Source organism: Aphelocoma coerulescens, chromosome 1 (assembly GCF_041296385.1).
Source record: "Aphelocoma coerulescens isolate FSJ_1873_10779 chromosome 1, UR_Acoe_1.0, whole genome shotgun sequence".
Classification (NCBI taxonomy): Eukaryota; Metazoa; Chordata; class Aves; order Passeriformes; family Corvidae; genus Aphelocoma; species Aphelocoma coerulescens.
Genome location: NC_091013.1, coordinates 35514657 through 35534343, shown reverse-complemented (window position 1 = coordinate 35534343; position 19687 = coordinate 35514657). Strand labels below are relative to the sequence as shown.

The window sequence follows — 19687 nt, the reverse complement described above, 5'->3', positions numbered from 1 at the left end:
AAACATCTAATTAGCCACTGCAGGCTTCGGTTTGAAATTCGGCTTCTCATTACTTTTTGAAAATACATTCCACAGGGAGACTGCTGTGGGAGACAGCACCATGGAGATAAGTGGCAAAATCAGCTAATCAGACTCTGGTAGAAAAGAAGAAAAAAGAAAAGAATAAAAACAAACAAAACGCCCCAAACAAACAAACAAAAGCAGAAAAACCAAACCAAACCAAACTAAAAAACCCCCAAACAAACAAAAAAACCCACAAGCAAACCTCAAGGCTCTCACTCCAGAATTGAATACCTATTTATTTTGTTCTTGCAAAAAAAGAGAATCCCTTTCTTTTCTCCTCCCTAATTTTTGTTATAGTAAGTCAAACCTGTAGTCTATGTTGCAAAAAATCTTAAGCCAGAAATAAGAACTTCTGCTAAAAATTAATTGGACACAAAATGCAGAACCTGCCTTATCCTGATCCTTTATTCATCAGTATAGAATCAATAAAACATTATTTTCAAAGGAAGGGAAGGTCTTGTATATTGGTGCTCTCTTAGCCAGATTTCAAAGCAGCGAATTAAATTCTGCCTGCCTTAACTCCTCCTGTACTTTTCATTTAGTGAGTTGTGTATTGCCTTGTTTTATCAGCACTGACTCAGCAAAATGCAATGGAGGGGCATCCCCTGGGGGATGCCACTGTTTTCTGTGGTAGGAAGAGTGGTCCACAGCAAGCCCTGCTCAAATGACTCGGTGAGCATGAACTACTCCAAGCTACTGATGCCAGGCATGCCATACTTTCCCACTGAACTTCTTCCCACTGAGTCCTTGCTCCACTTTTCCTCACCGCTGACTGTGTACAGGCTTGCCATATCACAGCACATGCTGTCTGGCATCCCCCAAGCCAGGTGGGCAGTATTTATTAGGATGTATCCCTGGGCATCAAACACCAGTACCTCCTCAGCTCTCTAGATGACTGACCAGCATCCACATATAACACTGGGAGCTGGGACCTACCAGTCTGGCTGGTTGCCTGGTTAGGAGGCAGAGTTTCTCTGCTGGAGAGTCTGCTTGCCTGGCTGTGAAGCATTGATACCCTGTGTCCTCAAAGCAGCAAAGATCCAAGTGTCACAGGTGCCTTGTGTGCACTGCTCTGCTAAGCACAGTTCACTGGTAAGCTGTGTTCTGCTTAGATGGTTTGCCTCTTGTATGCATTTTGATTTCAGAAAGTTTTTAGAACCTTCAGAAAATGTGGAAATGCAGAATGTCAGTATTATTTTATTTAGTATGCAATTATACTTTTATTCATTGTAAAAAATGTGCATACAGAGCATAAAGTGCCAAGAGAGGCTAGATATAGATGCATAGACTTTAAAGTCAGATAATTCCATGTATAAGAGGAATACATTTTATGGTTTTAAACTGAAAGAGGGTAGATTTAGATTGGACAAAAGAAAGACATTTTTATGATGAGGATGGTAAAGCACAGAAATGGGTTGTCCAGAGAAAGTGTGGATGCCCCATCCATTCAAAGCCAGGATGGGACTTTGAACAATCTTGTCAAGTGGAAAGATGTCTCTTCTTACGGTAGGGTTGTGGGACTAGGTGATCTATAAACTTCCAACCCAAACTCTTCTGTGATTCTACATGCGTGTGCATGGGAGACAGAACTGTGGTGTAAGTGCAGGTCCCTATGTGGTCCTATTTTTCTGATACATAAAATAAATGCTGGGTGTAATGAAGTCAAATAACCAGGGGTGATTTATTTTTTCAATGTGGCACTTAAACAACATGATTCTAATAAAATGGGGTCTGACAAACAAAACAGAAAATCCTCATTAGTTCTGTGTCACATCATTCCTCTGTCTTATGTAGTCCATTGATGTCAGATTCCTGGAAAGCAAAAAACACACACACAGCAATTGGGAAGAGAGAAGGTAATCACTGCAGGGGCTCTGATGAAAGTTTTTCTCTGTGTATCCAATTTTATATTCTTCATATATATATTATGTTATTGAAGTCTGATTCCCGTCTGCCTTGCAGATCATTTGCATCTCTGCACTGTGATATAAAAGGCTTCCTCGTTGATTGGGTAGCCTTTTATATCTTCTCAGCACTCATGTTTCTCTGACATAGATATCTATGCATAGTATAAGGCTTTGGAAGATCCAGCCCTTGTAACAGTTCATGCTTCATTGCCACAAGGTAAGTCAAAACCGCACTCACACAAAATGTGGGAATGGGGAGCCATGGGGAGAGTTCACCATCCTCCTGCCTGGCATCCAAAGGTTACTGAAGGCCAGACTAGACCCAGGCAGAAAAAGTCAGAGTAGTCCCCAGCTCTGCTTCCCTGCAAGCCTCTTGCCAGACGAGATCACTCTAATTCAACTCGGGAAGCTTGTCCCGTGCCCCAGCTTGTGTTCATTGGGGGAATGAACTGGTGGTGCTGATGGAGGAGTGCCAGCATTAGCTGCCAGCTGGCTGCCAGAGGCAGCTTGGGATGAATGCTTCTTCCCATGGGTAGCGTGAGCTCTGCCCTGCACGGCTGTGCACAGGAGAAGCTTGTAGCAGCTGAGGATCTGGTCCTTCTAGTTAAGGGGTTGGAATATGCATGAAGCATAAGGTGACATTTTGAGCGTCTCAGATCAGAGCATGGACGTTACTGAATTTAAAATGTAACTGCAATTTCCTGACTAATGCCAAGTCACTTTTATATTCATGCAGTGATTGTTCTTTATTCTTTAAATAGCCCATTTTGCCCAAAGGGGCAGGTGATATCTTTATGATAATGAAGATATGTTATCCAGCAGGTTACAGCTGAGGCCATTGGTTGGTGCAAGAGCCACCTATGATCAGCTGTCCTTTTTGGTTCTCAATTTATATCATGCTTTTGTAGATTGTAGATGCTTTTGTAGATTTCTTTTGTAGATGTTTGTGATTTGTTTGAACAAGAAAAGAGTAGGGGAAAAAAAAAGAAAAGAGATGCACTGGAGGTTCAATGTTGTTGTCTTTTATTTCCTGTGGTGTCTCCAAGTTTCTGAGTCCTTTCAAATAACATGGAAAGTTAAACTGCTTCAGTATCCTTATACCTCTGCAGAAAATCAGCCTTTTTCTTAACATCCGGGGCTTTCTGTGGTGAAGTGCACAGGATATTATAAATAAGATATTCAACAAGAATGAGATAACAAAATGAACTCATATGTTTACTATTCATTCAAAATAAAAAACTTGCACGTAGTAACAGCCACAGAAATCACAGGCAGGTTTTCCAGCAGAGCTGGAGCATCCCTGGCCCGGGAATGCACTAAGGGTGAAGGTGTAGAGGATGGAGCTGCAGCTGTGGTCACCACAGAGATAGGACAACATCTAGAGGAAAGGAGGGAACTAGGAAAGAGAGTTTTGTCCCTGGGTGGGTGCCCCTCTATCACCTTTTACCAGCAGGTTAAGGTCCTGCTGCTGCATGGACCCTAACCCCTGAATCCACATGGGCAGCAGCTGCAGCATGCAGCATCACTTCCCCAGGCTTTGGCAGAGGCAAAACAGGTGGGGACCGGAGTGGTTTTACTCTTCCCAGGAGCCTGTTGCTTTAGGCTCCTGCCTGCTTTGCCTATGAGCTGTCTGTAATGCCACCATTTACCTTTGGTTCTGCTAAGCACAAGCAAGGTTAGATGAGAGGCTGGAGTAATTACAGCAGTGAATTGTTGTGGCATAGGAATTTGTGGAAGTGATGCTGAGGCCCCAGTCAGGAAGAGGGTTTTAAGTGACATACCTGCTAATTTGCCTGAAACTAGCCTGCTTATTATAAAAAGGAAAAAAAAATGTACTGCTGCCTGCATGCAATGAAACCCAACTAATCAGCACTTCCTAGAAAGCTTGACTTGAAAGAAAGGTACATTTGACATTCAGATGAGAGGTGTGCAGGAGTCTCAACAGGTAATGTTTTGCTGTAACTGCTGGAATTTTTGTGCCTTTGTCATACCTCTTTGGCACAGACCCTGCCAGCCATCTGTGCTTTAAAGGCTGTATAGGGCCTGTAAACTGTGTAAACTCTGGTTATGCTTGCAGCTGCTCTCCTTGCCCCATCTTTTTTTCCATCTCTTAGCTGTGCAACCTTACTCATCTGTACTGTTCCCAACACAGGAGCCTTCAACTAGTAGGTACTGATGTAGTAAAAATAATAATAGCAACCAGAAGTAGTATGATCAGGCATGGATTTAATAGGTGGAAATAGTGTATGTATGTTTGGAAAGAGCAGAGTGAAAAAGGGGAGAGAAGTTTGAGGGCCTCTAGGTGATGATAGCCTGGAGACTGATGCCTCAGCATTTCTAGTTTAAAGAGTTTGACATAGAGACTCTGGCAGGTATTGTGTAATTTTATTTTAATTTTTGTCCCTGCTATAAATAAGACTTGGTGTCTGATGGAATGATCACCAGAACTTGAGTAAACAACATGCCTGCCAGTGATAAGCTGTTTCTTCTGACGACTCAGTGTATATCTGGATATTGAAAATGTGGTACATTTCATGTTTGTGCAGTTATGTTTTCCTTCTGGTTATTTTTACATGCATCTCCCTCTCTTTTTCTCTCCTGTGTTCAGATGTTCGTATTCACCCCATGGAGCCTATGCCCAAAGCAAACTTGCCCTTGTGTTATTTACCTATCGACTACAGCATCTTCTGACTGCAAATGGAAGCCATGTGACTGCTAATGTAGTAGACCCTGGAGTAGTGAATACTGAGCTCTACAAGCATGTCTTTTGGGTGGTGAATGTGGTCAAATGGATGACAGCCTGGCTATTTTTCAAGGTATGCTGTTTTTAAATAATTTTGTTTCTGTGCTCCTGCATTGTGGAAGCTGCAGTCGGCCCGAAGCTGAAGGTGTTTCAGAGTTTATAATAGTGTATGGTATTTATTTCGTTTCTCTGTGCTGATGAGATGTACAAAATCAATAATGACAGGCTTTCCAGCAAACAAACATTTGTTTTAAATGGAGGGAGCAAGCTGTCACTGTAGGGAAATGGAATGCCTTTCACTGCCTGTGCCTGTGCACTGGTTATCTCTGCCCTCATCTATCCACGTGCTTCTGTGCATGCATGGGGCAGGACATCATCCTAACATGGAGCCAGAATATGCAAAGTGTTCCTCAGAAATCACTTGTACATTCTCTTAAGGAGAAGAAGACATGATCTGGCATGGTCCACATGTATGCAACATTTTACAGAGAAGAGGGCAAAGGGAAGAAGGAAGTTGTACAAAAGTGGCAGTGGGAGGTGATTGTGCTCCAGGATGTGAGGGTCTAGGTGCTTGTGCTCAGGGAGGTGGGACAATTTTTAATTACGTTTTTCATTCTGACACATACTTGTAATGGTACTTGATTTTTATTATCCAATCCTGGTCTGCCTTAGGAAACATAAAGTTGTTTAATAAAACTGATCCAGAAGTGGGGCAGACCCAGTTATGGGTAATGTTTTGTAGGGGTGTAAGTAGATTAATCTGAAATCAGTTTAGCTGTGTAGGTGCAATTATCTCTTGCTCACAGGCCTTAGAAGGGCTTGTGCTGAGAAAATGTACTGCTTATAGCTCTTTCAGAAAGTAGTTTTGGATTAAGTAAATGGAACCTGATTCCATTAGAGAAAATGAAATGTCCTAATTAAAATGAAGTATTTTACATCAAGGAGCATGTCCCACAAAGCAAATTAATTTTAAACTTTGATATGGAAATATCAATTGCTTTCATTTTAGAAATGAAACTGGAGGCTGGAAGAGTGGCTGCAAAATAAGATGCAAACAAATAAACCCATATTTAAAAAAAAATAGTATCTTCTGACTGCACCTTGAATATTGCAATAAAATTGTAATAAGAATGCTCATAATGTGTAATGCCTTCTTAAAGAAGCAGACTGCAGCTTTGCCAAACCATGTACCTTAAACTTGTTTTGCCTCTTGTGATTGTCATTTTAAATACCAGTCTCAGGTGGTAGTGTTTTTTCATTGGACTTGCTTTACCTTGCTAATGTAACAGTTTCATGTAGATGTTTAGGTTGTGCGCAGCATTTCCTCTGGAGAGACAAAATTCTGACAAATTTCCCACATCTGAGAGTGAGTTTCAAGTCTCTTGTTTACAGCACTCAGTCCCACCTAGTTTTATTGATGTGCTCAGGAGACATTTTTGTATTATACTGGTGATGTTTAGACACTGAATTGGATGTCATTGAACATTTAAAATGATTTATCACAAGAGGAATTCCCATTCTTAAAGCCCTAATAGTTCTGCCACTGATAGTTCTTGATCACTTCCTTCTTCCTTGGATGAGACACTGCTCAAAAGAACTTCTGCCTTGAAATAGGTGATAGACATACTGGTCTGTATGGAACAGATCTGTACTGCCTGAAAAGCAAATGTATCAATTGCTTTCTGAGTCAGAAAAACCTCAGGTGTGGATATCTGAATGCTTCAGTTATGGAGGTTGAGATTTTCACATTTTTGTATAACAGTCAATGTGTTTTTCCCAAAAGCCAGAGGAGAGGGAAATTCTTACTTTCTCTCTTCCCATCCTCCCTTATTCTTCTGAGTTACAGCTCCAACTTCTGCTCTTTGCTTATTGCTTATTGCTTAGGATATAGCTATGTGTTCGGGAGTGCTTCATCCCAGAGGCACGCCCTGTTTGGCATCCCGAGCGGGCGATGTTCAGCCCCGCAGCAAGCTCACACTGAAAGCCTGCCTGGCAATTTTAATAGTGCTCTACTGAGGGCTGTAGTATTCAGCATTCAAGCCTGTGTGAGTCTTGTGTTGGTCTCGTGCATTAGGGTAAATTTCCCCTGAGAAAAGTAAGAAAGCCAAGTACAAGAAAATTCAGTTACCTGGTAATATTAGCTGATAGTTGGTGTATGAATTTTTTCCCCCTTGGAATTTTGTTCCTGAGCACTTATATGAATCTTCCTTCTAGGATTATAGCAGTAATTCAGTGAAATGAGGTGATAGCTCTCTAATCATATTGACTTAACTAAATATTGTCACCCTGGAGTATTCCAGAGTGGTTTCTAAACGTGTGCAGGAAATTGCTTCACCCACTGCAACATGGCACTCGTGAGAGCCAGCACAGCCCAGAGAGCTTCAGTGAGGAAATGCATCGCATCGCATTCCCTCAGGAGAGAGTCAACATCTTGTTTGATTTAATTCCAAAATATAGTGGCAGAGCCCCCACTACTTTTAAATGCATTTCTGCCAGTACTGGTCCCAGTTACATTTAAGCCAAATACCTCCTAGGGATTGCAGCCTGGCACCCACCTTTGCTGGGCTGCTTGTATTTGAGGCAGCTCTGTGTGACAGACAAGGCTGTTGGCTCAACATCCACCTTGGGGCTGCCTCAAGATATTTAGGTACTTAAACAAGTAGACCTACAGTCTTGTAAATAGGCCATGATAGGTATGCATAATTTACTCAAAGTATTAACAGCTTGAATTTCTTAAAACTGCAAAACATTTTGTTCTAGATTTTATATATGGCTCAGAAAAACTCTCAGCCAAATCAGTTTGGTGTTTTTTCCCCCACAAGTTGCAGTGAGAGGCATTCCTGTAAAAATAAGATAGGCCAAACTAAAGGTTCTGGTGACAGCCATAAAATTTGTGAAATTGATGCCTGATCTTTAGAAGTGATGGTTTCATTTTTTCTCAGCTTGATTCTTTCTCAGAAAAGTTATTGTCTGCTGTGGTACTCTAAATTTGCACTTTGCAAATGTTTCCTCTGTATTTTTCATAAATATGGACTGCACCTGTCACACAAGATAGAAATTATGTTTATTCCTCAAAAAAAAATTTGATTTCTATATCTATGACTTCTCAGTAAATAAAGCCTGATGAGCTGACACACTCCTCTGCAGAATGCAGTGAAGTATTTTATCCCTTAGTGATTTTTATCATAAATTGATCTTCTTTTTGAAAAGATAAAGTCCAAACTAGTAAACACTAACTAATTAATGAGATACTAATAACCTAAAAAGTCATTCATTGAGCATCAAATAGCAATTTAGATAAGTGTGTAACACACCAGCTTTAGTGTTGGGTACCATGCAAGCTGGAAGCCAGGAAGTACCATTTCCCTCTCCAGTATTTCTGCATCTGCAGCAGATACTGAATATTCATTCTTAAGCCAGATGGTCTGTGCTTGTGATACAATTAAAATGCCTTAGAGCCAAACAAAAAGTTGACTCTCATTAATGTCCGATAACAGGGATTGTTATGCTTCATATAACTTCATTATGGCATCAAAGTAGAGACATTTGACAGATAGCAGTGTTGTAAAGTTCCCCAAAACCTTGTTTATGACAAGCTTGGTGAACGTGACATTATCAGCTATTGAGTATTTGGTCCTTTCAGCTGCCCCAGATTGGTGTTTAGGAAGGTATTGTGGAAAGAGGGCTTTGCATCAGATCCTGTCTCAGCTGTCATTTCCAAAGACATAGTGCCACATAAGTGATTATTGGCTGACAAACTGAAAATGAGTAGGATTAGTGACCCTGCCAGCCTGTAAAAAAGGAAGGGAAAGGCTTCAGGAACATGGGTTAGATAGACATCAGCCAATAAAAACTAATTCACTTCCTTCACCTTGTCAAAATAAGCTTCACTTTAGTGTAATTTTCCTATAACATTTTTTTAAAAATGCTTCCAGTCTGTAAGCACATCTAGAAAACAAGATCTAAAGGACTTGGATTCATCATTCATGCCAGAGGACAAAGTCATACAGGTCTTATTGCAGCATTTCTTATTCAAACTGTCCCTTTGGCACTGTGAATGTAGTAAATTTAATTCATCCTTCCCCCCAGGTGTCAGAAGACAAACACACCACCACACAATAACACCAGCTGTAGAGAATGAGAGTAATTAAATCCCACAGCTGAAAGCAGCAATTCATCTGCATCAACATCTTCTGTGCATAGGAGTGTGTGGTCCTCCCATAAAGCTAATCTGGGCCTTTCTCACAAAATGAAAACTTGCAGAAATGTGTAATTTGCAGTTAATTTTTACAAAAGGTTTTTCCGGTCAAAAACATAGAGAAGAAAACAGTCTACTTAAATCCAGTAGCACTGGTCTTTCAGCAGGTACCATTTTTGTACATATTGTACAGGGATTTAAGCTTTCCGAGCCATAGGTGTCTTTTTTTCCATCTATTAAATATTTTATTATTTGTACAGCCATAGAACAATTCTAGGGGAAAGAGGGGGACCAGCCTGAGAAGGCTAGTGATCAATCTACTATTAAGTCCCCAAATCCTGGTGATCTGGGTTTTTTTCTTGCATATGAACCCCTGGAATTGCTTCAGTATCTGGGTCCTGTTTGTTACTGGTTACATGGACGGAGGTTGGCTGCTTTATTTATTGTAACTGCTGAGCACAAAGCCTTTTGAACACAGAGCCCTTTGTTTCTGTTTGAAGTTGGGTCAGACCCCTCTAAAGTAGGCTGGCCCTCAGTGCACACATAATAGCACTGGACCCTGGTCTCCACTGAACCTGTGGCTCCCCTGCATCCCAAGATATCACTATTATTCTACATGTTTTCTAAAGCCTAGTGGTTAAAATATCTATTTTAAGAGACACGTTGAGAGTTGTCACAGGGTGTTTTGATGGCTGGAAAACGAAGGATTTGTGTTGCTTGCTTCATCTTATGGCACACAGAGGATTGTACAGTTGCTGTGCAGGACAGCACAAAATGGGTGGGATTATGTCACAGTGCATCACAGGGAGTCAACGATGTTAAAGTTCTTGTTTATAACTTATTTGGAGCAACTGCTGGTGTGATTTATCCCCCCCCAAATCACACCCAAGCTTCCTCTTGGAGGGTGCCAGCTGGAACAGGCTGAAACACAGCCATGGAGCAAGCAAAAAACGAGGCAGGGTGCACAGAGATCCATCTCATGTCCTGTCCTGCAGTTTTAGTTGTTTGATTAAAAGAAAAGAACCATCCCTTCTTTTTCCTTCTGACAGTATGAAATGGGAAGATTGTCTTCCATCTTTCAAAATTGTTCACAGGACAGGAAAACTGTCTCCATGTCTAATATTGCCTGTAGGATTCACTCTTTTTAGCCCAGGAAATGGTCTAAAGAAAAACAGATTAAAGCTACACTTTGAACTGTGTGAAAACCCATGTGAAATTGTTTTGGACTGTAAGCAACTGAAATGTCAGAAGCTGTGTGTCTTACTGTGTAAGAAAGGATTTATCCTTAACTCTGGTGTAGTAGAGGATTGCTGATTTAACCTGACAGCCCAGGAAGATTATTTCATTTTATGTGAAAGCATTTAAATTTGTATCCAAAACAGTGAGAAAAATAGTCCCTCCATTGCTGTAGCTGGGGAGAGAGTAAGTAAACAGTTAAGAAATTGTGAAAATACATGAGCCTAACCAGTGTTAGCACATCAGCACCTATCATCCTGTAATCTGTAACTGGTTTCATATTCAGAAACCACAGAGTTAGTTAGGAAAGACATTTTCCATCAATCAATCTATTCCGTGCAGTACTTTCCTAAGAATTTGATTAATACCTTTGTGTGGTAATCTATTCCCAGTCACACTTGCTGAAAATGGAGAAAACACAAAAAAGGAGGATAATTTTGCTGTGGATCAAACACATAGCAGGGACTCTGGACTGATTCCTCTCAGTTTAAAAGAAGGTCTCCTTGATGCCTTTAATGTAAAGGTCTCAAAAAAGAGCTGAAAGATTAGGGAATTAGAGAATCTTGAAATTTCAACTAGACCATCAGCACAATCTTTTAAATTATGGGTTATAGCCTCACACTATTTTAATTCTTCCTCATGCATCAGAGAAGTTCTAAGTCAATCACCATGTGCTTAAAATTCTGTTTTCTTATGGTCAGTAGTATAACACTACTTGGAAACTTGAACCCACTGGCAGCAGAATACAGAGCAGCCCCTAATCTTTCTCATCAGCATATCTCTTAGAGAAAGAACAAAAGAGAGAGGAAACAACCCCAGCCCCAGTGAAATTACCCATTCAGCAAGGGTAAGAACAGGAGATGCAGGCAGTTTCTGTCTTCCATGTGAATGAGTTGTAAAACAGAGTTAAGGAGAAAGACCACTGGCTTCTCTTGGAAAATCCTCCAATGATCTTATGGGTGAGCAGCAGTTTGGAATTCAAATAAGAAGATGCAGAGGAGTAGGTTGTGGGGAGTGCATATTCAGGTATATTTATATATATTAATGTATTTGCATAATCATATATATATATATGTTCTATCTAAATTCCTCATTGTTTTGCTATTTGTGAGTTATGTGTCCCTAACAAACAAAAGCTGATGAAATTTGTATTGCAGAGCCCCACCACCTAAAGACCCTACTCACTAAAGAAAAAAATAATTTTAGGAAATTTTGGAGATCTACAGGCTCTCCTTTCCTCCTCTCTGAATATGACAGTCTGTAACTTATAGTAGTTGAAGGAGACTTAAAACCTTTCAGTGTGAAGTAAGGAAATTCTTCCATGAACAACACAGACACAATTTTTGATGGTTATCCTGAGTTTTCAAAGGTTGACATAAAACATCAGGTTCTACCAAGAAACTGAAAACATCCCCTTTTCTAGAGGTCTGAGGCATCTATGCCTGGAAGGCACCTCTGACATGTCTCCTGGTTCATAAATGTCTGCAATATGAATGCCAGCATCAGACGTGTGATTTCCTCATGGTCACGGCTACTACTGGACCTGTCTTATCCTAAGATAAGTATCTGCAGTTGGACAGCTGAATTAAGTCCTTCAAGTGCCAGTTTATCCCTGTGAATGACAAAGAAGTCTTCTGGTGACTAGCTCAGCTGTAGATGCCTGCACTGTATAAAGGTGTAAAGTTTGTTAAGATGAATCCTTTCCAAAGGTACACAATGTTAATTTTCCAGGTTTCTAAAAAAAAATGAACTGAAGATGGTAGGATTTTGGATGTGCACAGGAGAGAATAGGAACTGTAAAGGTGTGTTCTTAGATCTGGGGCACAAGTAATCTGCTATCAAGCTGGTTTTGCAAATGGCAGCTCTAAGGTATTAGACCATTTCCCATATAAGTGGGAAATGTGCTCGTGGGCAGCTGCAGATGGGGAAATCCTAGTTACTTATGAAATGTATTTCTCATGTATGTTTATAATCCATTGTGTGCCTTCACCACAGCAGCCATGGGTGAGGAAATCCCAGTTACTTATGAAATGTATTTCTTGTATATGTTTACAATTCATGGTGTGTCTCCACAGTTTATCATGCAGATATCTCCATGCATTTACATGGGTAGTTGTGTGTACTCCCTGTATGTATTTATAATGGCCTAATGTTTGTAACTAGAGAGAACCATGGGAAGCAAGCCCCAGCCGCTTATTCGAGGATGAACTAGAAACAGTAAACACATTTTTAATATAACAGGATCATTCACCACCCAATTTGTGAGTTATGAAAAGTTTCAATTCAGAAGTCACGAGTGGCTCTGGCTTTAGTAATGACTATAATGATTATGATTGCAAGCGACAAACTTCTGTATTGCATTTTAGAAAGACTACTGAGATACTACAAGATGTAGTTCACATGGTTCTTTTTGTTCTCATTATGTTCTGAGCTAAACACTTGGGATTTGGTGGATTTTAATAGTTAAACACAAAAAGGGAATTTGGTTTAGTGCCTCTAGTCCTCATCTTTTCAAGAAGGAACCTGATCCTAGATGTGGCACAAACAGATTATATCATTAATACAATCTGTCAAGAACTAGTGGTTTGTGTACATTATTACATATTTAATCATTCTGTTTAAATTGTGTCTGTGAGTCTCTTCAGGGCAAATGACTACATCAGTGTGGTGCCATCTCAGTGCTGGGGAAAGGGGAAGTAACCACAGGGGTTACATTACCACAGACCAGGCACGCTGTGGGAAATATAGAGCATATGCAGAAGAGGATTTGGATGAAACCAGAGCAATGTGCAATAAAACAAGAATGAACTTGGACAGCTTATCAGAGATGGGATTTATAGTGGTATTTATTTGGCCCCATGATGCTGACCTACTTTTCTGTCACTGGAATAGGAAGGAGGTGCTGCTGCTGGTCCTAGGCTCAGGCATGGTTTGAAAAAAATGAGTTGCTTCCCATGTCTCTTAATTGCTCATCAAAGTCTTGGAGCTAGCCACCACCAACTTACAAGCTTAACTTTCTGTCTTATCTTACCCAAGTATATCTGTTACTTTTTGAATGAATAGCAGGGGCCAGAGTTGGTTCCCTGTGCCTGGCAGGCCTGTTTTCCCAGGACTTTGCTGTGGGAGGCCCTGTGTACCAGAGCCATGTCACATCCCTGCAACCAGCAGCAGTATGCTGAAGCTGACTGTCTCAGGAAGAGATTTATTCAATGTTGTTTCCTGCCAAGCTGAAGATGCAAAATTCAGTCTTCCACAGTCTGCCACTTGTCATATATGATCCTAAGATGATTGAAAATGTAGAAAGAGAAAAGCTGTCTTGTTGTTTTTAGAGCTAGGAGTGTTGAAAATAAACTTATACAGACTGTGAGTATATTTGGGTGCCGCCCACCTGGAGTGCTGCATCCAGCTCCAGGCTCCCCAGCACAGGAAGCGCATTGAGCTGTTGGAGCGAGTTCAGAGGAGGGACACGGAGATGATTAAATGTCTCCTACAAGGAAAGGCAAAGAGAATTAGGATAGTTCAGCCTGGAAAAGAGAAGACTTCGTGATGACCTAATTGTGGCCTTCCAGTATCTGAAGGGAGCCTACAAGAAAGACAGAGACGTTTTTTTTACAAGGACACGTAGTGACAGGACAAGGAGAAATGGCTTCAAACTGAATGAATACATTTAGATCAGACATTTGGAAAAAATTCTTTACTTTGAGGGTGGTGAAGTGCTGGAACAGGCTGCCCAGAGAATCTGTGGATGTCCCATCCCTGGAAGTGTTCAAGGCCAGGCTGAACTGGGCTCTGAGCAGCCTAGTCTAGTGGAAGGTATCCCTGCCCATGAAATTTGTGTTGGAACTAGGTGATCTTTAAGATCCCTTCCAACCCAAACTGTTCTGTGATGCTAAAAAATATGTAGGAAGGACACTATGAGGCAGCATACTTGTTTTTTTCTGTCAGGACTGTACACTGTCTAGTTTTTATGACTGCCCAAGCTCTGAATGTACCTCAGTGATTTTTCAGAGCGGAGTTCAGTTATCACAACTCTCATGCATCACAGCCAATAACAGCTTAGGTCCCTATTTTCCTTTGCACATGAAATGATGACTTCCATCATCATGAAGTTTGTGGTACTTCATCAGTGGCTTTATACAAGTGTAGCTGATCGGAACTTGCTAAAGAAGTAAATATGATATGAACATAAAAGCATCCAGGTCCAAATCTTACTGCATCTTCTTCTACCAAGGATTATCTGATTTGATTTCATATCCTCTGTGTGGAGTACTGTTCTTTTGTAAGGCATGTAAAACATGTCTGATCCTGCTCCTTAGAGGTTCTCCTTGATCTGGGGCTGGCCTTTTATTTTTCTTGCCTGGTTTAGGTTTGTGGCACATGTGTCCTATTTTATATGCCTGTTATCTCGGGAAGTGGATTAAGGCTGGCACAGATACACTGAACCCTAATCGCTTTAGAGGGCCTGCAAATCTCCAGAGGTAGTAAGTACTTCAAATGTTTATAATACTAGGTTCAGCTGATGTTGCTTGAAATCCATTCAAGAAGATCTGGGAGACAGGAAGCAGAGCATTTTGCATACGGTTTTTCTTTTAAAATATAATTACCCTGTTAATATTATTTTATATACACTTGGTGCTCAGTTTTCATTTTGGTGGGGTTTTTTCTCCTCATTGTGAGGCAAGCTTCAGGCACTATTTTTGGTGCAAAATATATCCATCACCCAATATCTTGGCTGTGCAAGTTCTCCCATGAGAGTTTCAACCCACTTGTTGTAGTTCTAGGTTAAAGGCAGATTGCTGGCGTCATTATTTCCAGCTTTTTGAAAAGTGATAAAATATGAAATATATTTGAGCTTGGGTACCTGGATCTGTCATCTCCAGGTCACTACACAGTGGTTTGCTCAGAGGAGCCAAGGGGATTATAAAGTACCTCCAGTGCTCAGAAGCAGCACTTGTACATTTGATGTACAATCTGTCACATGCTCTCCTGGCTGGAAAGAAAGAATTTGCAGTGTTAGAGTCATTAGGCTTTGCAGATGTGAGCAGGTACCATCCTGCTCAAGGTTGGAACCAGTGCTGTCACTGTTACCATAAAGACAATACACATTTCGTGAGCTGGTTTCAGTTTGACCCTGTAGAAGCTCTTGACAATTTTTTTTCTTTTTATTGTCAATTTATATCATGATATCTAGCAATAGTCTCTAATCAAACAGGAGTGAGAATGCTTTTAGGGAAACAATTTACTCAAGACAAGAATAAATTAAAGTGAAGTGACTGGAAATGTATTTACTTTGAGAAACTGAGAAAGACATAAGAAAAAAGAATAAGCTTGTTTCTAATCTTTGGAATCCTACTCTGGGAAAGGCTTCCACAGAGCAGTAGCTATAAAAAAGTGTTGTTTTTATGATGGAATTTAAATGGGTTTTGGAGAAGAAGATCAGCTGATAGGCTATCTACAAAATTAGATCAGAGATGTCCCAAGAGGGAGTGTTGCTTCTGAATTCTTTTTGTATTTAGATTCCTTTTTTTATGCCTCAGGTTTACCTGGTTTTCTCCCATGCTGAAAAGAGCAAAGAAATGCAGTATAAGGGTGCAAAAGTGAGATTTTCCAAGAAATGTCCATTTTGATTTTGAACTTGTGGAGTACCTAGCAAATCCTTCTTTAGGAAAACCTGAAGATGTGCTGTTTCTTGCAGTTGCTTCCATCCCTGCCTTTCTTGACAGTAGTTCTTCCAGTGTGCTGATGACCTGTGTTGAACTGTCCAATAGTCTAGTCCTTGCTTTTGGTTAAAGGAGAAAAAGCAAAGATAACAGCTATGGATCAGCCTGAAGAGCCTTCAAAGAAAATGAGATCCCCTGGTCAAGAAATCTGTGCATGCTCTTGAAAAATTAAGTAGCCAAGATAAATTGCAAATGGAGCTGTAGAGATAATTGACATAGCCATGCAGTTGGTCTCTAACCTGGGTTGCAGCAGTGCTCTTCACAATTTGGTAAATGCTCTAGAGACCCCTCCCAGCAGAGAGGCTGGACAGCCACGGGCCTCAGTGTGACCCTTGAACGAGAGACCACGGCCTCCCCCGTTTCCACAGACAGCTCAAGGCCGTTGTCTGAGGTCTTCCCAAATGCCTGGTTTGCACCCAAAGTACCTTCAAGATGACTAGTGCTGGGGAGCCTTGTAGTCCTGCTGGAAGTCAGCTAAGTAGCTGAATCCAACTGAGTGTCCAGTGTAGACTAGCAGGGGTTAGAAAGGCAAAGATTTCCATTTCTAAAATGTCAAGAACAGAGTTTGGTTCAGGATTTTTTCTAAGGGAAGGAAAGTTATTCTGACATTCCTGTTTGCCAGCTCTCCTTGACCTGAATTGGTGTTTTCACTGCTACTTGCCATGTTCTTCTTGTGAAGAAATTATAATACATGTTTTAAAATTAAAAAAAAATTCCTTTTTTTTTAGTTTGTTTTCTGATTTTGTGGTCTTTTTAATTTAAACCATGGTGTGATATTATAGGGAGGTCAAAACTGAGTGCTTGATCTTTCTTGGGTGGGTCTTTCAAATCAGAGCAATAGACTTGCTGCAAACTACTGGTCATGGATCTATTATGAGAGCAAAAATGTGTCAGTGCTCCAAATGACTGAGAATAAGTTTGCCCCCTGATATGAATGACTGTCTAGATTTCAAAATAAATCCTTTGGATTGTACAGAAAATTTGAAGTGTCAAGAAATAAATGGTGTGGTGAACTGAAACATAAGTCTCAAGATGCCCTCAATTTAGCTCTATTTCAGTAATCTCTCATTCACATTTCATTGCTGTCAGCAACCTGTAGGTTTCTCTTATATTTATGATGGAAATACCTGTCAATGAATCATGTTGCTGAGATGCATGTGGTTTTGCCACTTCGAGGAATTATTAAACACTGCATAGTTCCTGTGGTAAACACCACATTGCTGGGTCATTTGTAGTACCATGTATTTCTTCATGTAAACATCTTTCTTGCATAAAAAATTATTGATTTTTATGTGTGGTAGGTGGAAGGTATTTTTGTTAAGCAAGTGCATATAATTTTATTTCATGTTTTTCCATGTTTTCACTATCAACTTGTATTCTGTAAAACTTTGAATGACAGTAGGTGTTTATTAACAGAATTTTGCAAGTATTACTACGGTTATTTAGTGCCTTTATCACAGAAAAATAGATGTACCTAAAATTCAGGAGTCTGACATACCTCTCATGTTTTGGAGTCCCTTTCCTTAAATTTGTGAAGACTAGATAATTTTCATGTTAAAATGTTACTTACTTTCAAGTACAGAACTTTTTAATATACAAAATTATATTAATAAAATGCAATTTCCTTTTTAATAATATACTAACCAAAAAAGTAAACTCTTTAGGTTTACAAGTTAAACAGATATTACTAAGTAGTTTTCACTAATATTCTTCTACTCTTAACTTTACTCATCTGCAATACCTAATAACTTTTAGGAAGGATAGATAAATAACCCTAGCAAAATGCAAAGCGCTGAATATTTTGGAAGACTGCAAGATCCTTTCAATTTGATCTGCTGTTTGTTATTGTCACTGTAGATTATGGATGAGAACATCTGCAATTGTCCTCCAGTTAATATACTTTTGAATTAGAAGAAAGGGCAGAGCTACAGAGCAGCTGGCAAGTGGTCAGTTAACCTCCATTCCAAGTGTTTAAAACACCTCTTCAGTGGGGCTTCTTAATGATGAAATACATAGGGCTGGCTTTTCTGACAACTCATGGAATGAGATCAATGATTGTAACCTTTTCTCTAAATTAAACTGGAAAACCAGGAGCCAGCAGGGCTGTATGCTCAGAGCTTTGGAAGAGCAGCTCCTTTCCTGCTCATCACCCCATACATACATTTTTAATATTTATTTTTAAATTATGTGAATATATTCTGGGCTATGCTCTCATCTCCCTTTCATTGAGCCTACTTCATCATTTATAGTTTTGAAATACTTATATTTGTACTTATTTAATGTAGCAGCAGTTAACTCCAGCCAGAGTACTGTCTAGATTTTATTTCCTCTTCAACACAAAAGTAAGCTTTACAAGATTGAGCAGCTCTCTACTACTTGCAAATGAGCTGTATGCAGAGAAAATTTTCAATCTTATTTTATAATTTCTCATACTTGCCTAAAGAAAAGGAAAAAAATACCCTGAGTGAGTTCTTTGGAAATGAGTTTATATTTTCAGAGAAGGAGTTAAAGAGCATACTTGGCTCGGGTATCTATTTTCACTTAGAGAAACATGTTGTGTAACGACATGCAACTTAGTGCTATTTTCTCTTCAGATTTCTCTTTGTGGTTATGTTTGTTGTTTGGCGTTCTTTTTCTCTGCTGTGGTCATCTGGAAAAAATTTAGTTGAGAAGAGGAATCTCTCTGATTTTTCAAGAGCCAAACCACTTTCCCTCATTTTATTACATTAGTAATTTAAAAATACTGCTGTTTTCTTATGCAGAACTGTAGCAAGATACCCATATATGTTTCTAGTCACAGATGGTAATTTATTCTTCTGAAAATCTGTCCTTCCTATCAGGTGCTGCTGGTAACTGTTGTCAGATGTTCGAGTAGCTGTGCTCTTATGGCAGGCACGATGTTGTTTCAATTCACTTTCTAAGCAAGGACCAGATGTTTGTTCTGGGCTAAGCAGAACTGATTTGCAGTTAAAACCTCAAGTAAAGGAGTATCATATGAGGCTGTAAACCAGCCATGTCTCAAGCCACATGTGATCCAAAAGAAAAATGTGAGAGCCGCTGGTAATCATCTTCTTCACTGCCCTGTACGTCTTGGATATTTGTTTAGGCAAGTGAAGAACAGATGGGTTGTTCTGTCCCCTGTGTTAACAGATGAGAGTTCAGATTTGTACCTTGGACTGTTTCATGCTTTTCCCTTGCTCTACACAGAGATAACAATAAAAACAAGGCAAAGGGCTATATTTAGAGAATTAGGCTGATAGGAATTCATTGGTTCCCTGGAGGAGCCAGTGATAAATCTGTCTCCTTGGGACATTTCACTGAGCCCTGAGGCACACCACCTCCAGCTCTGGCCACCTCATGTACTTCCAGCTGCTCTCAGCAGTAAACTGTTGCAGGCAGAAAAAGCAACTGGGAAGACTTAAAAAATTTGAAGTCCAGCAGAGTTACAGCGGACCTTTAAAAGGTGAGGTCTTAATCATTTTGTGACAAAAAATCTCTTACGCAAGAAAAAGCTTTGCATGGAATCCCATGGCTCCAGCTCTCCGGTAATAGTCATGCCTCTGCTATTAGCTAGACTTATCCATCAGAAGTCTAGCTTTTACATTTTATTCTAGTTGTCATCAATATATTCACATTAACATTTAATATATTCACAGTATAACAGGCAGGAAAAATTACACTGGGGCTAAGGAACAAAGACAAATATTGCTGAAGAAATTTTAAATAACGTGCAGATCTCTAGTGGGCATTGATTCATGTGCTTCATGGTGTCAATAATTGTTTGTGAATTGCAGTAATTTTTTTTCCTCTGAACAGAGCA

At 40.0% G+C, this 19687-nt stretch overlaps 1 protein-coding gene across 4 annotated transcripts in view; it reads left to right on the top strand.

Annotated features, from left to right (window-relative positions):
* DHRSX (dehydrogenase/reductase X-linked) overlaps nucleotides 1-19687 on the top strand; it is a 164045-nt gene that overhangs the window by 129815 nt on the left and 14543 nt on the right. For 3 of the 4 annotated variants that reach the window (XM_069007171.1, XM_069007188.1, XM_069007179.1), the window contains one exon: nucleotides 4579-4786. In XM_069007171.1, coding sequence (XP_068863272.1) covers nucleotides 4579-4786 — 208 coding nt within the window. Of the gene's footprint in view, nucleotides 1-4578; nucleotides 4787-19128; nucleotides 19331-19687 lie in introns of those variants that run through there. The other variant, XR_011149009.1, reaches the window with a different exon arrangement.